The sequence below is a fragment of the Rattus norvegicus genome, chromosome 13, assembly GCF_021556685.1.
Source record: "Rattus norvegicus strain SHRSP/BbbUtx chromosome 13, alternate assembly SHRSP_T2T, whole genome shotgun sequence".
In the NCBI taxonomy this organism is placed as follows: domain Eukaryota; kingdom Metazoa; phylum Chordata; class Mammalia; order Rodentia; family Muridae; genus Rattus; species Rattus norvegicus.
Genome location: NC_141546.1, coordinates 74,981,859 through 75,002,743, shown reverse-complemented (window position 1 = coordinate 75,002,743; position 20,885 = coordinate 74,981,859). Strand labels below are relative to the sequence as shown.

Here is a 20,885-nt window from a genome sequence, read left to right as displayed (position 1 = left end):
TCTGTTTTGAGTATAACAATGTTAGGCTTTGTTACTGCACTTCAGTGGATTTCAGAACTCGGTAAGAGGGCTAGAGCAATGGCTCAGTTGTTAAGGCTAGGCTCACCATCAAAAGAAAGCAATTAGCTGCCTAGGGGAGAAAAGCCAGTAAGATCACAACTACCATTAAGAATTAGGTGAAAGTCAGAACTTTAAAAATTTAATGTACAGAAAGGGTGGTTGGAAGTATAGTGCTTCTAGAAACTATATTGAACCATGAAATAAACCGACTGGTGAGACACATTTGATTGTATGTTAGGAGATTTAGAATATAGTAAATGTGATATTTGTAGGGGAAATGAATCATTAATGATATCAGTATTACAAAAACAGCCTTATGCGCCACATTTACAGCATCAAGGATCTCAATGTACAAAATAAAGTCCAGTAAGTATTAAAAGAGATGCAATTCCATTATGACCTAGGAATGGGGAAGAAGTCTTGATTTAAAATGTACATGGCAAAAAACTACACATAACCAAAAACTGGTGACATAATGAGAGGTTTCCAATAACTAAACTGTTCACAGAAAAAGTAGGAGTTGTGGGAGATGACGTTTTTTTCAGTGGCATAGCCACTGGTAATTTCCCCAGTGCTGTGGTAACTAACCCTAATTAAAGCCATTGGGTCACTAAAACTAAAGGGCGGGAAATACAACTAAAATGTACTTACCTGTTAAACAAATATTAACAGGACTAGATTATGGTACATTGTTGCAGTAAAAATAAAAAAGCGGCAGAACCGGTTCCTGTGAGTTCTCTTTGTAGATCCTTGGGAGCCAATTACTCCAGCTGTTTCTCTGTATCTCTGTTATCTGCCTTCACACAATGTCCCCTGGGTGGGTTGTTACCACACCTGACACACACATCAAGTTCTGTGGGCCATGCTAACGTTGCAACTCGCCCCAGGAATTCTATAGCACAGCTTCCAGAACTGAGACAGATAGGTTGTCTCTCTGCCTGCTGGGAACTTTGCTCACATCCGCTGTAGCCTGATAAAATCAAAGCTCTAGAAACTTGTAGTTTAACAATTAGATTTATATGTAAAATTCTCAATCTGTAATACATCGACAGAATAAATTCACTGCCAATTAATAAAGATAGAAACTGCCCACCTAGACAAGATAAAATTGATCTAGACCACTTGGACCAGAATCATTCTCCTCCTGTCTCCATCTTCTTTTCCTCATTTCTCTTCTCTCCTTTCTAGACTTTTCCCCACCTACCCTTCCTTCTCATCCAGTGGTGGGCTTCACCTAATCCTGCACTCTGTTGCTGCATAATGACATCATCCTACAGCACACCATGGCAGAAATAGACTAGAACCCTGAAATTTTAACATAATTGAAAAAGCACTGAAATTGAAAATAAAAAGCCTAACTCACTTGGTCCATTTCTGCTGTGTAATTTACAGAAATAGTAGAAACATTTCTCATCACTCTGGAGTCTAATAAGATCAGATTAAAGGGCCAGTCTCTTTGGTGGCTAATAAGGGCTTTGGCAGAGGATACAAAAGATGGGACTTCCAGGAGCTCCCAGAATATTGATCTCATTCATGAATGTGAGGAGTGGCCTCACCCTTTAATACCATGGACTGGGCATTAAATTTAAATGTGCATTTTGGAAAGACTACTAAGCAATAACTGCTTTGTTTGCATATTTAGTACAAGTTATTTTCAAGTATCTTTAGAATATTACTTGTCTATTAGATGAATTTTAAATAATTTGTGCCACAATTAGTATATTGACAAGTTAATACAACTGAATTGCTTTTTTTAAAGGTAATTTTTTTATCTTGAGTTATGTGTACATGTGTGGGTATTTACATGCCATTGTGGTTGCTGGAGGCTGCCAGAGGTTTTTGGATTTCCTAGAGGATTGAATTAGGTTGATTATGAGCTGTCTGTCATGGGTGCTAGGAACTGAACTCTGGTCAGAACAGTAATCTCTGCTGAGCCATCCCTCCAGCCCCTAAGATTTAAGATTTTTTTGAAAGATACAAAAGTATAGAATTAATATAAAGGTACCGTTGTGTTTTACTTATAATAAAAAACACAACTCTCGGCTGAAGAGATGGCAGTGTGTATACCACTCTCACAGAGAACCCTAGCTCCATTCCCAACACCCACCCCAGGTGGCTCACAAGACTGAGTCCAGCCTAGTGATATCTGACACCTTTGGTCTCCCCGAGCACTCACCCCTACCCCATACATGCACATACAAATCATGAAAAATAAATATTGAAACAAAACAAAAATAACTAGCAAGGCAGTGACAACTTACTGGCTATGAGTTAACCTTTGTGTATCTTGTGGTCTAAACATTTCCTCCAAAGGAACCCTAAAGACAGGTGTCTGAATCAGAAAATACACAAGAACACAATGAGTAAATAACCTTACAGGACAGACGTCCAGGGACTTCCACTGGACGTAGGACAACACGGGTAAGAATGGGCAGTGAACTAAAGCACCAAATACACAAAATTTCAAAGTTCACAGAAATAAAGAATGATTGGCTTCCACTTTTGGTAGTATAGCAACTCATTTACTCTGAACATTTATTACACATTTACGCCAAATATATTTTAGTAATTGTTGATAGGGAAAGTTCTTAAAAAACAAAATGACAACAAAAACCCAAGAGATGCAGCAAAGATAGAATTATAAAATCATTACAATTCTTAACAAAAACAGATCCGTGCCACACAACAATCATTGAAATGTCTAAGCCACTAGGCAACAGGTAAGCTTTAAATGTTGGTTCCTCACAACTAACTTGGGATCCAGTGCCTTCCTCTTGCCTTCAGTACCAGGCCCAGACCACACGGAGCACAGGTTTACATGCATATAAAACACTGATAACGCATTAATGGGAAATTTTAAAGGATGAAACAACTATTTAGCAGTTCTTTAATTCACTGTCACATAAAGTTGACCCTAAATATTTAGAATATTCTGTTTAACTCTCCATCTATTGTTATCCAAAAGGTGAGTAACTGCAGACCAGGGACACTAAGCTAGCTCAGGAATATAGCATAGCCTGTCAATTAGATCTGCCTTCTAGAAGGATTTTGTGAAATCACTCTAAAAAATATATTTTGCTACTAAACATCAAACTTGAAGGAAAACACCATACTTTCACAGAAAATATTTTTAATTCCACTCTTACACCATGTATGGGAGTAATATATGCTTTAAAGTTAAAAGACAATTCAATGACAAATAACCACTTTTATTTATTTAAATCAAAAGGGTAGTTTCACTCAGAGTCAAGTAGACTAAACATACTAGACCCCTATGAACCCTAGGGTTTAGTCTTAAGTCTTTTGCCAGGACTGGCTTCCCTGGCAGCTGGGCAGGTTTGGAAACTGTCACCATATTGCTCGCTGGACTCCAGAAAGTAGCCCATGGTCAGCTAAGTGTCGGAAAACAATGCGACTAAGTCTCCAGCGACGCTTAACACCGCGGGGGCGAGATGTCATGACACACCGATTTCTGATTCTAACAGGACAGCTATCCCGTGGAAGGGCAGCAATTTCATCACCAGCCATTTCCTAGGGGAAAATTATAACATAGGTCATAACTCAGTCCCTAAAGGAAAGGAAGAATGGGCTAGAATTCTAGCCAGAGAACCATGGATATGGTAGGAAATGTTTGATGTTTTTTTCTACATGGTTTTAAAGATTAAAATAACCATAATCCACAAGTAATAACAGTTCCAAGTGTATTTTTATAAACATCATATACTGTGTAACCATCACTGAATTATAAAATAAGACCAGCACCCAAGGCTGATGCCTCCCTTCTAAGGGTACTGGCTAACAGCTAATATTCACTAATACCATAAGTGCACAGTTTTCCTGTTGCAAACTGTATGTCATGCCCATATAATACTTCTTGTCTAAGTTAATTTGTTTGGTTTTTTATTCTAGAATATGCTTGTCAGACCACCCACCCTGTTCTAAATGTCACTAATACCTCAGTCCCCTGATGCTAGTTTCATGGAGTATGCTGGGATTCCTTTACATATTCTGTACATTCCGGTGGAGAGCTGAGTGTAGGGTTCAGACCTTGGACAAGCAGCTGAGGTGACTAATGTACTAGAGCAATCTGTCCTCCGGGCTCTACCAGCATCCTTCAATCCTTACCTGAACTTTCCAGCCCAGGACCCGGGCTTCCTCTCCACCGAGGCTCTTCACTATATAATCCACACATTTTAGTTCTTGCTCTCTCTCTTCTTGTTTCTTTCTATCATTCTCTTCCCTGTCCCCTTTCTGTCACAGGCTTTAAGATTGCTTGAATTTGGCTCATTTTTGCCTATCACCAAGTAGGTTCTGTTTTGTCCATGTTTAGGTCATTTAGGAAAAAAGATATGTGAATGCATTCATTGCCCCATACAGACACACATAATTTTTGAAGTACAAAAGCATTAAACATCTGAGCTGATGATACTTAAGAAAGACCATGGGTTGATACTAGTAAAAAGTTTGATCTTCAAGATCCTCAAAGCCTTATGGTGAAAGATCCTGACTACTACAGACAAGGTTTACATGAAAGAGAAATATTTGCAATGTCCATGAATCTTGTACAAGTAATGTCTATGAAACTGGTAAGTGGTCGAGGGGAGAAAGTATGGCAAATTAGGCTCAGGTTGTCAGTAAAAACTATCAGACTCTTGATAGAATGTGGGAATCATACACAAAAAAAGTACACTAATACTTAAAAGGACAAAAATTGCAATACCTAGAAAACCCACTAGATTAATAATGATTGCGTATGCAAATCTACTGATGTCTAAAAGCTTATGCATTTGTTGATATTAGAAATAATGCAGGGAATTGTGTAAAACACAATGAGGTCAATGAACAACTACTAAATACTACAGAAGGAATGTGCAGACTTATCTATGTATACCCTTCCTTGTCCTCAAAAACTGACATTGGAACAGGAAAAAGAAAGCAGAGCAGAAAGCACTTAGTTCACAAAAGAGCACATTGAGAAAGCCTTCTGGAACTGGACATAAATTTAACCTGTAAGCATCAGATAGCCCTGATGGTTTAGATAGGTCGGTCATTAACTGCTATTGCTGGTACTAATGCTAGAGGCAGTTCTTCTGTGTGCATGGGGAGATGGTCTTCCTAACTCACTCATTTAACCCTCTGGCTTAACTGATAATTAAAATTTGTATATATTTAATTACATACTGGCACACATTATCTTTCTACTCTTAGCAAATTTCAAGTGGAGAATGTACCACTGTCCGTGACCACTACTCTAGATTTTCGCATAGCGTTTCTTCACCTTACAGCCCCAAGTGTGTGCCTGTTTGACCAACTGAGCTTGACCCCTATGGACTCCATTTTACTCTCTGCTTCCTTGATCAACATTGTCTTGAGCTGAGTGCCCAAGGCTGACTTCTCCTATTCAGTGTATGCCTCATTGTGGTAAAAGCCACAAGAGAGAGGTCCTGGGAACTCCAGTTTCTGCTCATTTAGTTAAAACCTGATGAAATTTAAAAGAAGATACAGCTGTCAGACAGTGGTGCTGTACACCTTTAATCCTAGCACTGAGGAAGCAGAGGCAGGGGGATCTTTGATTCTGAGGTATGCAGATTGAGTTCTAGGACAGCTAGAGCTTCACAGAAACCCTGTCTTGAAGAACAAAACAAAACAAAACAAAAGAATCATTCTGCCAACTTGTACAAATTTTTTATATGGACTTTTAGTAAAGTAAGTATCCTTGAGTTTAATTTAAATTTCCTTCAAGTCCCTTCTGTATAGGTATTGTCACCACTTAAATGTGAAACCTTATATCTCAGGAAGCCAAACAGGCTTGTGACCCTTTTATTCAACTGGAAGTACATGGCAAGAAAGGAGGGCTAAATGAAAGATAACCTAACCATGGAGGGGGCAAAGGGATTCAGGAAGGCAGATCCTCACTATGGCTCCCAGGTCACGTGTTTGGCACACAGCCTGTGTATCAGCAATACCTCCATGAGGGTTCCAGGAGTAGGATGACGTTGGGAGATCTTAGGTCAGAATCCTTGACAGTTTCTAGTGGTCACCACTTACCAGTACTTCCTAGGTGTGTACAATAAAGCCGCTTAAGAACCAGGAAAGACCGAATAGTTGTCTTTTATCCTAAACTTACAAAGTCAGTTTTAAGGCTATCTCTGTTGACTTGAATATTTGATCTTATTCTCTAGAAATTACATTTAAGAAGCTGCAATAAAACAGCATGAAAACATATGAGGACAGTTAATGACTCTGTGAAGGGACTCAGCCGGCTGACCTGAAGGTCTTTTGGCAAAATGGTATTCTTTCTGAGCGAATTGATCCGAAGCCGCTCATCTGCATATTCATAAGCCATTTTTCGTCTCTTCACATCACGCAACATTCTCCAGTCTACATAGTAACCTCGAGCTTGACCTGACGATGACAGAGGAACTGCCTAGAAAAGAAAGACAAGATCATGGGTGCTGGGAGTGTTTTTCTAATCATATAAACTTCTCTCAGTAACTAGTTATGATTTTCAGCAGTGAAAAAATTTTAAATTATCTTTGGTATGTATGAGCACACATGTATGTGTGCTTGTGTGTGGATGGGCATGTGTGGAGGTCAGAGGGCAACTTTAGTGAATCAGTTCTGCCTGTGTGTACATTTGTAAGGTATGTCTGTGGAGGGTGGAGGAGGACATTTCTGAGTCACTCTTCCACCACATGAGTACTTAGGATTGAACTGGACAGGCTTAGTGGCAAGCATTTTACCCACTGTGAGTGGCAAGCCATCTCACCAGGGGAAGACTTAATAATATTTAAAAAACTAACTTATTACATTTATTTTTGTGTGTGTGCATGTGCATACTACAATGCTTGTGGAAAGCAGGACAATTTGCAGGAGTGTTCCTTAAGTTATTGTCACCTGCTGCCACACACTCAGGTTTTGATGACTTCAATGTCCCTTTAGTTACAAATTTAGAAGCAATCTGAAGAGAATTTCCCAATTCCCACTACCGTACCGCCCCCTCAGCAGTATTTGTACTACTCTCTACACACCCTCCCATTGGTTATATGACACCTCTGTCCATTACAGTGGCCACAAACCATGGGTATTGCTAGTAGGCACTGGAAATGTAAGTAGTACAAGTGGGAACAGAATTCTTGATATTAACTTGCTTAAAATTTCAAATATCAAACAACTTTGTTTTTGGTACAACTACAAAAGTTAGCATCTTAACTTCGATATATTTTAAGCATCAGATACATAAGACTTTGAAACCTGCTTCCAACCGAAGACTGTAAATGTCATATAAGTCATTCTAATTTTGACTTCTTAGGATACAAATATACCTGACTAAAAATATCTATCAAAATTAACCGCACCTACTTTTTAACTTAAATGTAAATACTAGAAAAAATATAAATCACTCTTGTGGTTTACATTACATTTCTACTGGACAAAACTGCTGTGACCTAACCACATTCCTAAAATCAAACTTCATACATGAGACTCTATCAACTCCTGCAAAAAAAAAAAAAAAAAAGGCAGATTTCCGGCGAATCTTCCCTGTTCTCTATCATCAGTGTTCCCCACTCTGGTGGATCTTTCCTGCTAATATGCAGATACGATGATGCTTCTGTCAGAGTAAGGAAAAAACAACCCAGGTCTCCCTCTGGTTGACACCCCTCCTCTGCAAAACAATTCAAGACTTTTCCAACTTCCTTTGCTACTCTTCCCAGTTTCTGTCCGCATCATAACACTCCCACTCCTTAACTCTACAGTCAGTTCTCAGCCCTCCCTTTAGTTAATCCTTCAGTTTTAGCGAATAGCCTGCTCCCTACTCGAAATTCTGTCACCACCTGCTTCCAAGCCACCACTAGCTGACTGCTAGTCCCTTTCAGTCTCTTTGTACAATCGGAGCCTCGGATGCCTCAATCATCTGACTCCCTTTTCTTCACAATTTACACGCAGTTAGTTCCCAATAAACCGGAGTCAATCTCGCAGCTTTCAAACCTCGGATCCACACTTGAATACCAAACCTTCGATTGCCATTAGGGGTCTCCTAACTTAGCCGGAGCGGGAAAGCAGAAAGGAGCCTTGGGATTGGTCCTCCGTGCGCATTACAGGTGTCAGGGTTACGAGGGACACATAGGATACAGAATTCAGGGAAGAGGTTGGGGTGGCGAGAAAGGCAGAGGCCTAACCTGCCGGAAGGTCCGCAGCAGCGAGCCCAGCAAGGACGCCGCCATGTTGTCTGCCTAGCCAGCCAACCACCGCCGCGTTACAACGTGGGAAACAGGTTGCGTGGAGGCGGGGCTTGTGCTTCAAAGGGCGGGCCCGGGTCAGGATTTAGCCTATAAAGAAGGAGAGGTTAGGTACGGGATTTGCGCTATCGCGGTATTTTACAGAACTTGAGCAAACCATCCATCCCGACCGCCCACTTTGGCAGAGGTGGAACAGTGCGGCTGCGCGTTCTTCTGGCCCAGCCCCGCCCAACCTGCACCCGTATTCTGCGCTTTGGCACCACCCGGGGGAAGCTTGCCTGGGTTTGGTACTCATCCAGCAGAACTGACACGGGTCACATTTCTGCTGTAATGATGATGGAGATGATGGTGGTAGTGGCCCTGATAAGAGTTTCTGCTTGCGTGTCTAGGGTTTTAATATACATTATATTAATATCATAATATATCATATTTTTTTTTTGTCACCGAGTGTGTGTTGGATGGTGGTAGTGGTGTATACATGTGCCATTTAAAACCTGCTGTTTTCAGTCTAGTACAGGGCACTTCCCTGTCACCTTCCTAGCCTGTATCATAGATGCGTTGATGGATATAGTGAGGAACAGCCTATTGGGCTATTTACACAGGAACGTCCCAGGAAGAAGGAGAGTCTTTTCTTTAAGAGTTCCTATTTATTGGACATTTCAAATAGGCTAGGGAAGGTCTGATTGAAACCATATGGCAGGAAAAGACAACCAGGAGCCCCTGCCATTGTATTAAGATCTAAAAAGTCCTAGACTAGCAGCATCAGGTAGGCACCAGCCTCAAACCCTTGTTAAAACTCACTCCCACTCCCTCCCCCACACAAACACAATTGGGCACCGTCGACAGTCATCTCAGGATATGAGTACATAGTAAACTCTTTTATCATGGTTTCTGTTATTTTAAGATGCCTGTTTGTTTTCATCTAGGGTTAGATGGGTTGGGAGGTGGGCGGATCTAGGAGGAGATGAGGGAGGGGAAATTATCTTATGAAAAAAATATTTCTTTTCAATTAAAAAACAAGGAAGAGTTCCACTAATATGTTACTATTTCAACAAAGTCAAACTTTTGGAGGTAAAGTCAGATTTGTTTATAGGCTATAGGGTAAGAAATGAGTTTTATACAATTAAACTATTGCACAGAGTTGAATTCCTAAAAGGCTCAGAAACATCAGAAAGATTGAATTCAATGTGCCCATTTACAGTATTTCTGAAAGTTAAAGGTTTATATTTTCCACCCTCCGAGGCAGGGCTTCTCTGTGTAACAGTACTGGCTGTCCTGGAACTGGATTTCTAGAGCAGGCTGGCCTGGAACTCACAGAGATCTCTTTGCTTTTGCCTCTCGATTGCTGCTGGGATTAAAGGTGTGTGCCATTATGCCCAGCAAAAGTTAAGCTTGCTTCATTTTTTCATGATATACTTCCTAACTTTCTCACAAAGATAATGCTGTCAAACCCCTAAGAATGAAGGGCATAAGAAAACCAAAACTACGAATAAACAGATAAAAGAGTTAGACAATTAACTGGAACTTTCAAGTTTAACATGGAAAGTCAGAACTTTACAAACCAATCCTAAGATGCTGTGTACTTAACATGGTGTACATAGAGTCCATGCATCATAGTTTGTGTGGTTAAAAGTTGGCAACATACAAGGTTATTCCTGCCATATTTTTCTCTTAGGTTCTGTTTATAGCAATACTGTAGTTTTGTATCAAGCCGAGTAGGGGCATGCTTGTCTTTGATGGCCAAGAGCCCACTTACTGTGTCCGTTTACTTGTACAGTGAGCAAGCAACACCCACCACATCTTTCTAGCAACTCGAGGTAACCCCCCACACTAACAGACATCTCCAAATAGCTGGAAACTGCACTAAATACTGCTCTAATTAGCAACATGTTTAACAATAAAACAAAAGTATATGTTATATTTGTCAGTGAGCTTTCCATTTGAGAAATCAAATAGCAGAACTAAATCTTAAGTTTTGCTTGTTTTTGTTTGTTTGTTTTTAGTGATAAAACTGGCAATTCATTGAAAAACTGGGAGATTCATCAGCAAAACCACAGACAATACATCCTTCATCTGGAGAAAAGCCCTTTAGTAATTTGGGGGAAGTACCTGAGATAAAATATGACTTGAAGTCTGTCAGGGGAAGGCCTTGGAGAGAATGCACTTTCCCCCTCTGTTCTTGAATGTATTGAGAGACTTTATTTGGAGTCTTCTCATAGTGAGCTTCCATGCACAAGAAGATAAACATGCTAGCACCCTTCAAGATAAAACTGGCCCCCACGTTTCTCCGCTTCTGCATTAAAGGTTATTTAGAGACAGGTGCCTATCAATATCCCCTACCCCACCTAGAAACTTGGTCTAGAGCTGCACTTGATGGCCCTGCTGAAGCCTTACACCGAGTAAATGCCTTCCTGGACACCCGTGTGTGCTGCAGCCTTGTGAAGAGAACTTGCTGAGCTCCGCCTCTGTCTTCCGGCTGCTATCATACCCACTTTATCGGCTGAAACTAGTTTTCCCCTGGTAGGCTGCGTTTTCATCCTGCGTTACATCGTGACAAGGCACATGACCAATAAGAACCCATCTCCATGTGTGTCACAAGAACAGAAAGGAAAACTATATCTGTCTAGAGTTGGATGTAGAACCAAGGCCAGAAAGACTTAAAGCCCTAGTGAACCTGATTGTTTGCTCTGTTGAAAATGGCACATTAAGGTAATGTTAGTGCATGCCTGTAATCCCAGCATTTGGGGGGATAGCTTTGGGTACACAGCAAGTTCAAAGCCATTATGGGCTACAATGAAACTCTGTCACAAAATAACCAAAACATAAGCAACAACAGAAGACAATGGCTAATTGGTGGCAAATGGAAAAGCGTCCCAGGATCTGGTGCCCTCAGGTCTGGTAGGGTAAACATTCATGACTTACAAGCTTTTGTGACTCTTTATTACTTTATTATAAAGAATATAGATGGACAAAAAGATGAAAGACATGTATAAAACAATATAGAAGACACAGAACTTCATGCCCTTCTACTCCCCAGGAAACTCCACTGCTTCACCCAAAACTCCAGAGAGCTCCTTTAAACACCAGAGTAACTATAAAAAGTAGAGTAAAATATACACAATGTCTTACTCCATTTTGTACTTCTAATAGGATATATAAGATTGGGTAACTCATAAAGAACAAGATATGGCCTACGGATGTAGCTCAGCTGGTAGAGAGCATGCCTAGGATGCACAATCCCCAGAGAGATCCCCAACACTGCATATACTGGGCATAGTGGCTCACGCCTGTCATCCCAGACTCAGGAGATGAAGTTAGGATCAAAAGCTCAAAGTCACCCAAAGTCTGAGTCCAGCCTGGACTACATGAGGCTCTATGTCAAAAATTCAAGTGCAGTCCAGAGAAGCACGAAGGGGATGTCAGGTCCTCTGGAACTGGAAGTACAGACCCTCACAAGCTATCATGTGGGGCTAGGAATTGAGCTCAGCTTCTTTGGAAAAGCAGGCATCTTAACCACTGGGGCATCTCTTCAGCCCTGCCTGAAGAACTTCTTGCTGCACTGCCGTTTCGTTAAGATATGAGTGAAAGACAGAAGAGCCACACTCACCCCAAAGCAAACCCACTTTCACGACAACAACAAGCCTACTCCATCCTGTGACATCAATTCACTCGAACTTGATATAATCACCTCTTAAGGGCCAGCCTCTTTGTGGCTAACCTTCCACACCTAACACAGTTGTCCATCGTAGCCATTTTATGGACACATGCCAGAGGCACTAGCTACCCTCACATTATTTTGCAATTATTCCTATCATTCACTCCCCCACCATTTACTTACCCTCTCTTCTGGTCTCTATGGGCACTGCCAGCACATCATGAGCAGACATACATGCAGGCAAAATGCCCATACACATAAAGAAGAAAAAAAAAGAAGGCCTTTGTGAGAATCAGGCCCCTTTATGTTATACTTCTGAGCTTCCAGAACACTGGGGATAAATCTGGAATTTGTGTTTGTTTTTGTTTTTTTTTTTTTGAGACAGTCTTGTGTAGCCTAGACTGGCTTCAGACTTGTTAAATTTCATCCTCCATTTTCCATAAAGGAAGTTGTAGCAAACAGTAACCTCCCACTTTCCCCTTTCCCCAGCCTCTGCCAACTACCGTTTTCTTTATAATTTTGAGTACTGTACTGGCTGGTTTTGTGTGTCAACTTGACACAAGCTGGAGTTATCACAGAGAAAGTATTCTCTCTTGAGGAAATGCCTCCATGAGATCCAGCCATAAGGCACTTTCTCAATTAGTGATCAAGGGTGGGAGGGCCCATTGTGTGTGGTGCCATCCCTGGGCTGGTAGGTCCTGGGTTCTATAAGAAAGGAAACTAAGAAAGCCAGGGGAAGCAAACCAGTAAGTAACATCCCTCCATGGCCTCTGCATCAGCTCCTGCTTCCTGACCTGCTTGAGTTCCAGTCCTGACTTCCTCTGGTGATGAACAGCAATGTGGAAGTGTAAGCTGAATAAACCCTTTCCTCCTCTAGTTGTAGTTGGTCATGATGTTTGTGCAGGAATAGGAACTCTGACTAAGACAAGTACTTTAAGAACCTGATATAAATGGAGTCAGCAAATATTTGTCCTTTTGTGACTGTCTTTGTTTTGGGACAGGTTTTGCTGTGTAGCCTAAGGTGACCACCAATGTGCCACCCTCCTGTTTTAGTCTCCTGAGTGCATCTGGCTTCTTTTGTGATGCCTTCAAGTTTCATTTAGACTGCAGTGCATCTCAGCACTTCACTGATTCGTGAGGGCTGGATGCCATTCAGATATATGGTTATGCCACACTTTGTTCCCTATTAGAAACTTAACTAGCTTTTACCATTTGGCAACTGTGATTAATTCTGCTATAAACCTTTATATACACATACCTTAAATTGTATTAGTTTCATATAGGATGTTGATCATTTTGAGATGGTATTAAAGCAATGTTGCTTGAGAGATGGCAATCTCTGAGGTAATGTAACTAGACTCTAGAGGCTTCTTTAATGAAGACTGCTTTGTAAACAGCTTAAGACTACCTATCCCCTCCCAAGTGTACTTACTTTTCTGCTTAGTTTTTGAGAAATGTAAGGTGGTCTAGAGAAGGATCATTTGAGTTCTTATGATGAGAAATTTTTCTTGGCCATTTGGGAGACTGCAGAAAAATTTGTTCTCCTTACTATCTTGGTATATTATAACCAAGAGAACCATTATTAATCATTTATTTAGTCAGTCAATATTAATGGTTATTAATATTGCATATCAATATGGGAACTACGTATGTGTGTGTAGGAGATTTAAAGGCCTTCTGATGAGGTTGTACATTATCCCTTCAGATGAGTGTGGGGAATCTCCACCATTGACAATTATATGTATATTACCCATAGTCTTTCTATAATAACTACTTTTTGGGTGAACTTGTTGTATTGGCTCCTGGTTGAATAAAATTGTAAGGATGACAGTGTAGAGCAGTGGTTCTCAACCTGTGGGTTGTGACCATTTGAAAACACATGTTTCCAGTGGTCTTTAGCACCAAGACACCACCGAATAGAAATATTACAGCGATGAAGTAGCAACAAAAATAATTTCATGGTTGGGGGTCACCATAGCATAAGGAACTGAATCAGAGGGTTGCAGCCTTAGGGAGGCTGAGATGCAGAAAGTTCAGGTCACTAAGCCCACAGAACTCATTCTGGGCTGCAGCCTATGTTCTTGTCTTTATGTTGTCCTCTGGAGATGTAATGGTTCAAAGTAACCCTTTCCTCCCCAAGTTGTAGTTGGTCATGATGTAGTTGGCCTGGCTGTTGTAATGGAACACTTTGCCTATACAGTGTTATTAATTGGCTAGTACATGTAACTTCCACCATTTTAGTCAATTAACAAACAAATGACATTTGTAAATGTAACTTTCATTCACCAGATGTAATTGTTGTCTCCGAGGCTCACTGCTGAATAAGCTCAACCTTTCTAGTTCTTCCTGAACTATGGCTGGCTGGTTCAACTCAACTGTTTTGACTCAAATTCCTCTTCAAGCTGACTGATTCAAACCAGGTTCCCTTGTCTTCTCACTGAATTGCTCTGCATGGCCTCAAACTAATTCTGAAAATTTGCTCTAATCATTTGAATCCTTATTCTCTGGCTTCAACTGCCTTTGTATAAACTCATGAATGAACTCTCAACTCTACTGCACTTACTAAACTCTACTGAATTGCCTTGAACTGAACTAAACTCACTGAACTGCCCTTGACTGTTATGGATTAAAGATGTGTACTGACAAATTGCAGCCAAATTATACAGCAATCTAGAGCATGTCTGCATTTAGGCCAGATCATATAGACCTAGAAGGTCACTGGATGTGACCTCTTCCCAGAGCACCCATGTTGCTGGATTAAAATTCCCTCGACAGGGGGAATTTTTTCCACAAATTTTCCCACAAAATAATTCTAACACACACACACACACACACACACACACACACACACACACACACACACACAGAGAGAGAGAGAGAGAGAGAGAGAGAGAGACAGAGAGAGAGAGACAGAGAGACAGAGAGACAGAGAGAGACAGAGAGACAGAGAAGACAGACAGACAGAGAAGACAGACAGACAGGGAGAAGAAAAATAATGAATAATTTTTCCTTACCAGGCATCGACAAATACATATTATACAGCCATAAAATGGAGTACCTGTGATGTTCATAATAAAATCAATAGATGGAAAGTGAGTTTCAATAACTATGGAAGAATTTTAATCATGTATTAAAGAAAGTATAAGATCAATGAACAAATAGTACCTGGAAACTTGAAGTATTGTTTTCATTTCTTAACAGATATCAAAGTACACTTCAGGTAAAGTGGTTAGAAGTGAGGTAGGCATGGCTGAAACCATGGTTCAGTACTGAAGAGCATTGTGCTGTCTTACAGAGGACCTAAGTTTGATCCCCAGGACCCATGTACATACATGTACATAATTTGAAACCGATAGTAAAAATAAATCTTTTTAAAAGAAAATACAGAGGGATACAGTTTTTAAACAGTTAAATTACAGTAGATAGTTCTCAGGATGTCCAATAACATTGGAAGTATTCAGCCTCACCAAGGGAATGCAAGCTAAATTAATGATTCTGAGACAACGTGGCAAATCAGATCTTTCCTTTTAATTCAATGTGGCCATGAGTGTAGGGAAATGAGTCACTTTATACTCTGTTGTGGGATACCAAATGCTCTCGCTTCCACAGAACAGTTAGCATTCCCAAGATTTATACCTGTTGACCCAGCTATGCTACTTTGAGGAATGGATTCTGAGAAAAACCTGAAACCATGGAAAGTTATACATAATTACACTTACCACGAGATTATTTATCAGGAGAGAAAACTAATAAGCCCACAATGGAGAATGAGTTAAATGGATTAGAGCATAACATAATTCTAACTGTGAAACCCAGAAAAACAAAACAAAACAAAAAAAGCAATGGGAAGGGGCTAGAGAGGTGAGATGGCTCAGTTCTTAACCCTCTGTGCTGCCAGGGAATCTGGTTTGATTCCAGAACCTGCATGGTGGCTCTCTTCTGGACTTTATGGGCATTGGACAGGCACGTGATGTACAGACATATATGAAGGCCAATACCTGCACACATAAAATGAAATAAAATAAAAATGAAACCGGAGCACTGTGAGCTGGCAGGATAGTTCAGCAGGTAAAAGCACTTGCCATCAAGCCTGCTGACCTGACATGGTGGAAGGAGAGGGCAATTTGTTTCTACAAATTGTCCTGACAGGACACTGTGGGATGCATGAAACTCCACCCCCACAGAATAAGTGTCATAAAAATGTTTAAAAATCTGTTGCTTGCTGAGTATAGTAGTTCACACTTGCTTTCTAGCACTTGAGAAGCTGAGGCAGGAGGATCACCATGAACGTGAGTTCAGTCTTGGCTACATAGAAAGGCATACTTAAAAAAAGAAAGCCTAAGATGACTAAGGTCAAAACTCAAGTGACAGCCTATGCTGGTGAGGATGTGGAGCAAGGGGAACGTTCCTCCATTGCTGGTGGGAGTGCAAACTTGTACAACTACGTTGGAAATCAACTTGGCAGTTTCTCAGAAAACTGGGAATACTTCTACCTTATGACCCACCTACACCATTCCTGGGCATAGCCCAAAAAATGCTCCACCATCCCACAAGGACACATACTCAACTATGTTCATAGCAGCTTTATTCATAATAGCCAGAAACTGGAAACAGCCTACTGGAAACTGGAAACTGGGACATCCTCCACTGGAGAATGGATAAGGAAAACGTGGAATACTATTCAGCAATGAAAAACAAAGATGTCATGAATTTTGCAGGCAAATGGTTGGAACTTGAGAGTATCGTCCTGAATGAGGTGAAGGGGGACTGGAATGGAAGGCAGAAAGAGGGAGGTGAGAGGGGATCAGGGATGGGTGGGGGCTTAGAGGTCAGGTGTGGGGAGGGACAGGTGAGGGAAATGGCAGGATGGCCATGAGAATGAATGGAAATCTGCAACTGATGGGGGGCATCTCCAGGAAGAGATAGAGACCTGGAATAGGGGAGACGCCCAAGAAGCCATGGAGGTGTCCTTAGCTGTGACTCATGGCATTGGGAATATGGGGCCTGGGAGAGCTACCTCCTGTGGCCAGGCAAGAAACCTGCTGGAACAATAGAAACACCATCCTACCCCAAAACTTCTGACCCAAACTTATCCTGTCTACAAGAAACGCAGGGATTGGGGATAGAGCAGAGAGTGAGGGAATAGCTAACCTGCCCAACTTGAGACGCTTCAAATGGGCAAACATCAATCCTTGACACGTTAATAATGCTCTGTTATGCTTGCAGAGGAGTTTAGCATGACTGCACTCTGACAGCCTCTACCTACCAGCTGACCCAAACAGATACAGACACCCATAGCCAAACAGTGGATGCAGTTTGGGGACTGCAGGATTGGAGGAAGGATTGCAGCCCCTGAGAGGATAGGAACTCCACAAAACGACCAACAGAATTAACTAACCTGGACTCTTGGGGCTCTCAGAGGCTGAACCACTGACCAAAGAGCACACAAGAGCTGGACGTGGGCCTCCCCCCACATTTATAACACATGTGCAGCTTGATTTTTCTGTGGGCCCTGAACATCTGGAACGGGGGCTATCCCCAAAACTGTTGCCTGTCTGTGACATATATTCTCCTAGCTGGGCTGTCTTGTCCGGTTTCAGTGAGAGAGGAAATGCCAGGCCTTGCAGAGACTTGAAGTGCCAGGGTGGGGAGACACCCAGGGAGATACCTCACTCTCAGAGGAGAGAGTGAGTACTGTGGGAGAGGAAAAGTGAGAGGGATATAAAGTGAATAAGTAAAACACTTTAAAATTTTAAAAATTCTATTGAAAAACAAAAAATGTCTAGCGCTGGATGTGGTTCATGCCTTTGACCCAGCACTGGGGAAGCAAAGGCAGAGACTGTGAGTTGGTGGCAGCCTGGTCTACAAAGCAAGTGAGTCCAGGAGAGCCAGGGCTTGGAGAAAGCCTGTCTCAAAAATCCCCCCACCCCCAAAAAAGTCTAATAAATTTCAAATATAGACACACATATATATGTATATTACTGGCAATCTTACGATTTAAATTTTTCCAGATTCCTTATAATTTACATATATTCCTTTAATACATGTATACAGAGGTTAATTTACAAAAAAATCTAACCAGTTTTCATCATCGAATGACTATCATTTCCACATATATATTTTAATTATTTGATTTTTAAATTTTATGTGTATGAACGTTTTGACTGCATTTATGTCTATGTACCACTTTGTGTGACTGGTGCCCACGGCGGCCAGAGAAGCACATCGGATACCCAGGGACCAGAATTACAGATGGTTATAAACCACCGTGTGAGTGCTGGGAATCAAACCTGGTCCTCTGGAAGTGCTAAGTTCTGAGTTGTCTCTCCAGCAACCCCCTCTCTCCTCCCCACTCCCATGTTTTTAAAGTGTGTTTTTCAATGGTGAAGGAAAGGGTCTTCCCTGGTGGCAGTCAGTATCCTTTGTTTATCCCCAGGGACAAGGCTGTCAGAGCCATGACCAAAACATCAAGAGATTAAATTTCAGAAATGTCTGCTTCCCTCACGTTTATAGTGTAGAGCCATCCACCCTCTTTTGTCTTCATTCTCTGACTCCTCTTTATCCCCTATCAAAGCACTCTGCTGTCCCTATGGTTTGTAACTTACTCTAATACAGGATGGACGTTTTCCTTACTATCTCTGATTAGGGAGGATTGAGTAATTGTTCCCGTTTTAAATGAGCAATAACAGAATTAACCTGGTACTAGCCTCTTAGTCCCACAGTTAAGAGCGTTTACGTGGTTTGTCCTTAATCCATGTCTGTGGCCATAAATCTCCAGCATCCTTGGCTCTCCTGCACCCCATCTGCCCTTGTAGTGCTTCTCAGGGCCAACTCTCTCTAGGACCAGGCCTTTCACACAAGAGCTGGATGTGTCTGCATTCATAAGAACTAGAGTTCTAGGACCAACAGAAGAACAAACTTCAAACAGGAGGTAAGTGGGGTTGAAGGAGAACACGTGGAGGGAAACAGAAAGGTGTGCGCATGTGCACACATACTCTTCCCCTCCCTCCCTCCCTCCCTCCCTCCCTCCCTCCCTCCCTCCCTCCCTCCCTCCCTCCCTCCCTCCCGGCTCGAAAATGGTGTATACGGACGATAGATGAAACCACTGTTCTCATTATGTATCTGCCTTTGTTTAAACTCCACCAAATAATAATTCCATCAGTTAACTAGCATGGTGGCAGTGGTCAGGAAGGTTCTGTGCAAACTGCAGGCCACCTCTTGCCTGCTAGGCTCCACCTGGAGTTAAGTGCTGTGAGCCATTTTGGACACAGGATGGCAGTATTACTACATCTGAATTCAGCCAGGGTCTCCTGGCAGATTCTACAAGTCTCTCCTGTGTTTGTGTCCCCCACCCCCAACCCAGCTGCATTCCAAATAAAATGATAACATCTTGTCTATCATTAGATGGGACCCGTGTCTGGGATTAATTTGCCTCCTTTGCCGGCAAAAGAGGCCACATATTGTGTAGGGCCTGTGCACGATAAAAACTGCAAGGGAAGTGCTCTCAGAGGAAGTTAAACACGAAGCGTTTTCCTTTCTTTCCCAGACTTCCAACTTGTCACAGGTTTTTATTTGCTATTTAATAAAGAAAAATGAAATCATTAAATTCAATTTTAAGCCATTAGCAGGAATTGAACCACTCATTTCTAGATTATACAATGCCAGTTCACAATGCAAAGCATGAGCATTTTAATTGCATGCAGAATCACTGAGATTATACAATTCATATTTTATAATGTGCGATTGCCTATGCATCTCGTTCTTACCAGAACAGTGTGAATATTGCATGAAACCAACTCGGTGGCTTTCTTTTCTTTTCTTGATAGGCGTGCGCTCCCGATATTCTGTTGGAGGTTAGGGAGGAGTCAAATTACAAATAAATATATGTCAAGTGGAGAATGAAGCAGGAAAGAGAGAATTATGGTGGGCTTCTCTGTTAGATCATATAATAAGAGAAGGACTTTCGTTGACATTTAAGTGGAGATCTGGAGGACATGAGGGATTGAGCCCAGAGGTTTCTAAGGAAAAAACATTCTAGGCTTCAGAAAGAATAAAAGATATAAACACGTAAAGGCAGTGCAGTGGGAGATGCCTTGACAAAATAAAATAAGGTAGAGGGCAGAAGAGGTCAGAACAGTGGCTCTCCTGGCATCCCACGAGGGACTTTGAATTCCCAACATGGACTTGAGTAGAGATCAGCGCCTCCAAATTGCTCATGAGTTGGTAAATGTCATCACCAGGAACTGCTTCTTTTCTTTCCCACAATACTAGCCTCTACTGTGACTCTCTGGTCTCACCTCCTACTCCAGCTACTGTTGACGGACTAGTTCTAAGCAGACAATTTCTGGTTTAGTTCACTTGTATTAAAAGGCACTGTGTGTTTACATCAGGTACCCCTCCATTCTTGTCTCTGGATTTCTCTGACGCTGGCTTGGTCATCTAGTGAGCCAGAGGCCTGTTTGTGACTCGCTCATGCTCAGCTCCCATGTCTGGTGAGTTGACACTGGGAAAATACCATAAAACAACGGTATGGGGTACCTCAGAAGGCCTCAAAGAGATGCTGGCCTGCAGTGGCTAAGTTGATATGAATGGCACCTTGGTATGGTTTCTCCATTTTTTTCTTCCCCCTGCTATTTCTATCCCTTATTTTGTTCCCCACAAGTTACCCGCAAACAAGCGTTTATTTTGGATCTCACTTTGGGGAGTGGAGGGGGGAGTTTAGGTGAGAATTAAGAATATTCCATCCAAACGATCCTCCTCATCCCTTGATTGTGCCACAGGTCTTTCTTATCGTTTATTCCTATCTTGGTCCTGAGTTCAGAAAGTCTTCACCTCTTGTCTGTTCTACAGTGAACTGGATTTGAAACTTCTATTTTAGTCCTGCCTCCACTTTTTTTATTGTTTTGTTTTTGTTTGTGAGACAGGATCTT

The 20,885-nt window shown here is 41.6% G+C and overlaps 1 protein-coding gene across 2 annotated transcripts; it reads right to left on the bottom strand.

Moving 5' to 3' along the window:
• Positions 1–2,560: 2,560 nt before the first annotated feature.
• Positions 2,561–8,308, bottom strand: Mrps14 (mitochondrial ribosomal protein S14). Of its 2 annotated transcripts, none has more exons than NM_001105963.3 (3): positions 8,241–8,308; positions 6,329–6,487; positions 2,561–3,591 (listed from the first exon to the last, which is right to left on the bottom strand). In NM_001105963.3, the coding sequence occupies exons 1-3, from the start codon at positions 8,283–8,285 to the stop codon at positions 3,409–3,411; spliced, it is 387 nt and encodes a 128-aa protein (NP_001099433.1). In that variant the 5' UTR covers positions 8,286–8,308; the 3' UTR covers positions 2,561–3,408. The 2 variants fall into 2 exon arrangements, with proteins under 2 accessions (NP_001099433.1, XP_087436349.1); XM_087580223.1 differs by having other exon boundaries at positions 8,050–8,292.
• Between the last annotated feature and the right edge of the window lie 12,577 nt (positions 8,309–20,885).

Coding starts and splice junctions, on each gene's coding strand:
- Mrps14 (NM_001105963.3), bottom strand. CDS start 8,285: ATGGCGGCGTCCTTGCTGGGCTCGCTGCTGCGGACCTTCCGGCAG. Junction 6,488..8,240: donor TGCTGCGGACCTTCCGGCAG/GTTAGGCCTCTG, acceptor TTTCTTTTCTAG/GCAGTTCCTCTGTCATCGTC. Junction 3,592..6,328: donor TTTTGCCAAAAGACCTTCAG/GTCAGCCGGCTG, acceptor ATTTTCCCCTAG/GAAATGGCTGGTGATGAAAT.